This window comes from Rhinopithecus roxellana, chromosome 10, assembly GCF_007565055.1.
Source record: "Rhinopithecus roxellana isolate Shanxi Qingling chromosome 10, ASM756505v1, whole genome shotgun sequence".
Classification (NCBI taxonomy): Eukaryota; Metazoa; Chordata; class Mammalia; order Primates; family Cercopithecidae; genus Rhinopithecus; species Rhinopithecus roxellana.
In genome coordinates, this window is record NC_044558.1 from 46,248,006 (window position 1) to 46,254,403 (window position 6,398).

At 48.1% G+C, this 6,398-nt stretch overlaps 1 protein-coding gene across 1 annotated transcript in view; it reads right to left on the reverse strand.

The window, feature by feature from the left end:
* RASSF3 (Ras association domain family member 3) overlaps positions 1–6,083 on the reverse strand; it is an 89,168-nt gene extending 83,085 nt beyond the window's left edge. Inside the window, exon 1 of the mRNA XM_010386916.2 lies at positions 5,755–6,083. Coding sequence (XP_010385218.1) covers positions 5,755–5,865 — 111 coding nt within the window. The 5' untranslated portion in view covers positions 5,866–6,083. The remainder of the gene's footprint in view (positions 1–5,754) is intronic.
* Positions 6,084–6,398: the final 315 nt, after the last annotated feature.

A 6,398-nucleotide genomic window follows, 5' to 3' on the forward strand; every position in this document is an offset into this window, starting at 1 on the left:
TTTCAAACTGGGGCCTTTATGTAAAGACAGCTACTTATGCTTGGAGACTTGGGGTGGAAAATGCAAGGCCTAATGCCCAGGGCTAAAAGTTGGTAATCAGGCCACACTAGAAAGCATTTGGTCAGCCTCAGTATTTTTTCTCCCAGAAAAAGAATGTTAACAGTATGACAGGCACTGACTGCCAAAGGAAGTCTAAAAAGAAAAACCACATTATTGGATATTTTTAGCCTTTCTTTTCAAAAATGTTTTGTGTCACTGCTTTCCAAATAATTCCAAATCTTGCGAGTTAACCAGAAGAAGAAATGGGATAAGGAGTATATTGCTCAAATATGAGGCTTTATAAGACTGGAAACTAATTTTCTTTTGAAATTCATTTAAAGGAATATGCCTGTGAATCTTGCTCACACAAACACAAAATTCCAATGGATTAATATCGTGTAAGAACAGAACATATCAGACATGCAGACAAGATGTGTAAATCACCTTGCACTAGGCAAAATGTCTAGTGAAAATGTTTATGCCCCATAATACAGGAATTAAAAATAAGCATTTAAAAAGCCAGCATAGGCCAGGAGCAGTGACTCACGTCTGTAATCCTAGCACTTTGGGAGGCCAAGGTGGGTGGATCACCTGAAGTCGGGAGTTCAAGACCAGCTTGCCCAACATGGCAAAAGCCTGTCTCTACTAAAAATACAAAAAAAATTAGCTGGGCATTGTGACGGGCGCCTGTAATCCCAGCTACTCGGGAGGCTGAGGCAGGAGAATCACTTGAACCCAGGAGGCACAGGGTGCAGAGAGCCGAGATTACACCACTGCACTCCAGCCTGGACGACAAGAGCGAAGCTCTGTCTCAAAAAAAAAAGGGGGCGGCTAGTATAGTCAAAATACCTATAATGTCATAAACCACTATCCTTTTACCCCAGTGATCTAGCTCTGAAACTTCTAATGGAAACACTAATAAAAGAGTGCAGCTCATTACTGTTGATTCTAGCAGTAAGACACAACCAAATAACTGAGGCACAAAAGTATCTGAGTAAGAAAGAGAAAACCAAAAGGGTAAAGTTGAGGCCTGCTATGTAGAGTCTCATAGGCTTACTTACTGAAAAATTCTTTAGCACAATTTTTTTTAAGTGTGGGTTATTCAGAAGACAATTTCATGTTTCTCAAGACTTCTTGACTATCCTACTTCTAAAGCAAAAATACTGTCTCATTTCCTTATTCCCATGAACTACCAAAGGCTCAGGAGAGGGAGCTTAGCTAAGAGATAAGACACACTCCAACAGATTATAATTTTAGACCATTTCTACTCTTTGGAAATTTGAATGTGTCCTCTATTTACAGGCAGTTTGATTTTGGTGGGAAATCAAGAAGGCAAATAATAAATTACAGAACTGTCCACATTTTTGATTCTGCTGAAAACAATTATTAGGTGGATCCTTTGAAACACAGGGAATCCACAAATACAAATTATAAACACTACCATGACAATATGTGCATGTCAGGGAGTTGAAATTTTAAGAAACGGCCAGGCACGGTGGCTCATGCCTGTAATCCCAGCACTTTGGGAGGCCGAGGAGGGCAGATCACTTAAGGTCAGAAGTTCAAGACCAGCCTGGCCAACATGGCAAAACCCTGTCTTGACTAAAATACAAAAAAAAAAAAAAAAAGCCAGGCCTGGCGGCAGATGCCTGTAATCCCTGCTACTCAGGAGGCTGAGGTATGAGAATCATTTGATCCTGGGAGGCAGAGGCTGCAGTGAGCCAAGATCCCGCCACTGCACTCCAGTCTGGGTGACATAGTGAGAATCTGTCTCAAAAAAAAAAAAAAAAAATTTTAAGAAACTCTTAAATTTTAGGTGTCCTTATTTGCAAAGGGAATATGGGGCTGTAAAATTATTTTTATAGCTAAAAAGCAACAAAATGGAGAGTGTAATTTGGGTCAGAAAACCTGAGTTCCATCCTTCTTGCTATCTAGGTATGGGCCTTACACAATCACTAAATAATACCTCCCCCTTTCATTAAGTTAATGTTTCATACAGTTTTTGGGAGAACCATAAGATAGAGTACATTTGAAAATGGTAAAGATCAGGGGCCAGGCGCAGTGGCTCACACCTGTAATCCCAGCACTTTGGGAGGCCGAGGTGGGTGGATCACCTGCGGTCAGGAGTTCAAGACCAGCCTGGCCAACACGGTGAGACCCCGTCTCTACTACAAAATTTAGCTGGGCATGGTGGCAGGCACCTGTAATCCCAGCTACTCGGGAGGCTGAGGCAGGAGAATCGTTTGCACCCGGGAGGCAGAGGTTGCAATGAGCCGAGATCACGCCATTGCCCTCCAGCCTAGGCAACAAGGGTGAAACTCCGTCTCAAAAAAAAAAAAAAAAAAAAAAAATCCAGTTATTATCAAATCAGAAAAACATTCATTCATTCAGCTTGCATTCACTGAGCAACTACTGTATATCAGGTACTGATCCAGACCCTGGGGATACAATAAACATGACATTCAAACTGCCACAAAAAGTCATATGTTCATTCCCTTTATATCTTTTAGACAGTTTTGTTTTTGAGACAGGATCTCGCTCTGTTGCCCAGGTTGGAGTGCAGTGGTGCAATCACAGCTCACCGCAACCTCTGCCTCCCGGCCTTAAGCAATACTCCCACCTCAGTCTGCCAAGTAGCTGGGACTACAGGCGGGCGCCACCATGCCTGGCTAATTTTTGCATTTTTTTGTAGAGACTGGGGTTTTGCCATGTTGTCCAGGCTGTTCTCGAACTCCTGGGCTCAAGCAATCCTCCCATCTCAGCCTCCCAAAGTGCTGGGATTACAGGTATAAGCTACCACACCTGGCCTAGACAGGTTTTTAACCCTTTTCCATTTTGTTGTTGTTGTTGTTAAGAATGGGGTTTAAAATAAGATAAAAAATGATAACATTTTCTTTATATCTATAAGGTTTTGTTACTGTTGGGGATAGAAAGAAGTTGGGCTATGTTCCCTTGCCTGGCAAGAGAAGAAAGAAATTTCTAGTCTACCCACTCCCTCACCCCTTTCTCCCCACTCTGCATTTACCACAAACATCTTGTTTCCTCTGCATATTTTCAAGAATTCTAGAAACCTAATTTTTCTCACTTTTCCACCAGGTGGTACAACATCCAAAAAAAATCACTGTATCTCTAATAGATCCTTCTAGCAACACCTCTCTTTCCATCTCTCTAGAGAAAGGATAAATTTCACTACTATGCTATATGTCAGAAGTGCTTTTCTTATTCTTCTAATCATCAGCATGAAAATGAAGAAAAAAGCTTATCTAACCTTAGAGAAAAGAAACGTTCTACATTAAGAGTGCTTTGCTTTAAATTTATGATGTTTTACTTCCCTAATTCACCAATCTTACCAGGAATTTAAAACATTCGTATCACCTCTTTAAATAAACCACAATGCCCACTAAAATTCAGTTTAGAACACTTTGCCTGGCAAATAACTCCTACAACTCAGCACCTTACATGTCTTACGTTAGAAGGGAAAAATATGCAGGCAATAAAGCTTCAGATACACATATGAAGCTCTTCAAGCACGGAACTATGTTTTCCTGTCCTGATTTCCAACATATTATTTCAAAATACATATTAATGTTAGACTAATTCTAAATGCTAAATACTACTACCCTGAGTATATATGCTAGATGAATATTACATAAATTAATGCATACAACATAGAAACAATAAATGCGCCAGGGGCGGTGGCTCACACCTATAATCCCTGCACTTTGGGAGGCCAAGGCCAGCAGATTACCTGAGGCCAGGAGTTGGAGACCAGCCTGGCCAACATGGTGAAATCCCATCTCTACTAAAAATACAAAAATTAGCCAGATGTGGTGGTGCATGCCTGTAATCTCAGCTACTTGGGAGGCTGAGGCAAGGGAATCGCTTGAACCAGGGAAGCAGAGGTTGCAGTGAGCTGAGATCACACGACTGCACTCCAGCCTGGGTAACACAGTGAGACTCCATCTCAAAAAAAAAAAAAAAAAATGCTAAATGCATATAAACCTGGAAAAGAAATCTGATGTCTTTACTCTTTAAAGCACTAAAGGATTGTCACACAATTCCAATCTGAATACTTTGGCCCTTGTGGCATCTCACCCCTGGAGAATCCAAGAACCAGCTAGTTTTCAGATTAGCAGACACCTCTGGAATAAACTTCAAACTGGCATGAGTTCCTTTTCATGTCAAGTGATGAAAGCAACATAAATGAAAGGAGAAAATGCAAAATGGACAAGAGGAAGAGAGAGCCAAGAAAGAGAAAAGCAAAATGGAAAAAGCATAAGCAAATGCAATTTTTCTATAACCCAGGGAGGGTGGGCGTGGGGAGGGGAGGGCATTTCCAACTTTCAAACTGCACAACAAAATCTCATGCTTTTAGAACACACTCTGCGGAAAGTAAGAGATCCCACTCAAAGTGACTCGTAAATAGTGGGGCCTTAAGTCTTAGAAACAATACAAGACGGACAACTATGGCACTGGGACTTGACTGGAGATTAACTGCGGTTACTGAATAAGGGCACTTGACTTTAGCTTACCCTTCACCGTCTCCTCTCCTCCTCCTGGTTTGAGACTTAAGGGCCTGAAAAGACTAGAACTTCCGAATTTTAGAAAGAATTTTACTTCAGAAAGTGGCTAAACTTAAGAGGTCTGGCAAGACCACCCTGACAGATTGCACCCTCCCACACCCACCAGAAAAAGTTATCATCCGGCCCCTGAACGATTCTTCTTACTTCTAGTCTCTAGGTCTCAGTCTGGTATTAATAGAAATGTCTGGCAAACGCCTGTTTTCTAAAAGCAACAAATTTGTTCCATTACGATCTTCTGTAATCTGATGTGAGCGGGTTGGCCCGGCTCCCTGGTGCGGCTCCCAGTGCCAGGAGGCCGCGGGTTCTAGCACCGGGGTCCTCAGTCCAGCCGACGTGCCCCGTTTCGGGAAGGCCTCCCTAAGAAACACGGCTACGGCTGGCGAAACTGGCACAAGTTCCCTTCCCATCTTTTCCCAAGTCGTGCTTCCCACGGCGTGCTGCCTCCAAAAAAGGAAGAAACCCGCCAAAAGGTTAGCTGTCGCTGGCTAGTATTTAGCATCGGAGCTTGTTTGCAAAACATCTGGGCACCAAAAAACCTAGCTTTACAAGAAACGCACAACCCTGAGTCCCGCAACCGAGATTTAGTTAGCACCTACGGTGGCGAGGCCCGCGGTGCCCCTGGACCCCCACCCCACCGCGGCGCCCGGGCCAGGAAGAGGGGAGGCCAGGTCACCTGGCCACCCCTAGCTATTACACGTTGACCCCAAGCCACTCCGGGGATCACATATGAGTGAGCAGACTAACAGGAAGGACAGGCGCGCGAACCCGACCGTCGACCCAGCGGGGACGCTAAGGGGAAACATGGGGGAGTGGCCCGGGGACGCCTGCTGGCTCCGGGACTGCTCCCCGCAGGCGGCGGCCCGAGGCGGAGCTGCAGAGGCCATCTGGCGCGGAAGGCAGAAGCCGGCCCTCAGCCTCCCCGCCCTTCCTCCGCCTTCCCTCGCCCACATGCACAAGCTCCAGGCACGCTCCCGGGACCCGAAAAGGCAGAAGCCACTTCTTGGCCCGTTCCTCCTTCCCGGCGAGCATCCCCCGAGCGCCCTACAGAGACACGTGGAGTCAGGGGGCGCGGGCTGGCGGGTTCCCTGGAGCTCCGGGACGCGGACTGCAGCGCCCGCCGCTCGCCACTCACTTGCTGGCCGGAGCGGGGCTTGCCCTGAGGCGCTCTCCTGAAGAAGGAGGTCCTGGCGGTGAAGAAGAAGTCCTCGGCGTCCTCCTCCAGGCTGCTGTAGCCGCTGCTCATGCTGCCGGTCCCGTAGCGCCCGGGCGGCCTCCCCGGGGCGCAGGAGGCCAGGGAGGGGGTGCGGCGCCCGCCAGCCCCGCGAGGTTCCCGGCGCGCGGCCCCGGGCCGTCCTGCTGCAGCTGCGGCCGCCGCTCAATCAGGCGTCCCAGCCCCTCCCGTCGCCTCCCCGCCCGGCTCCAGGCGCGGCTCGGCCCCGGTGCGCCCTCGACCCCGCCTCCCTGTGCTCCGCCCCGGACTGGCGACCGGCCGAGCCCCACCCCGCGCGGGCCCGACCCTCCCCGCCCGCCCGCAGGTGGGGGGAGCCCGGCCCGGCCCGCCCCTTCCAGGCGCGCGGGTTTCTCCCGGCCGCGTCGCGGAACCCGGAAAGCCGGGCGCTAGGGCTGCATCTGGTGGAGCTGTGCTCGGGTCGCTTCCTCAACCTCCCGGAAACTGCAAATTCCTCTGCGAGCCGTCCGCCCGCCCCGAGCCTCGCTGGCTCGAGTTTCGGAGAGGGCGGGGTCAGAGCAGGGAACTTTCTCTGCTGTCCACACCCT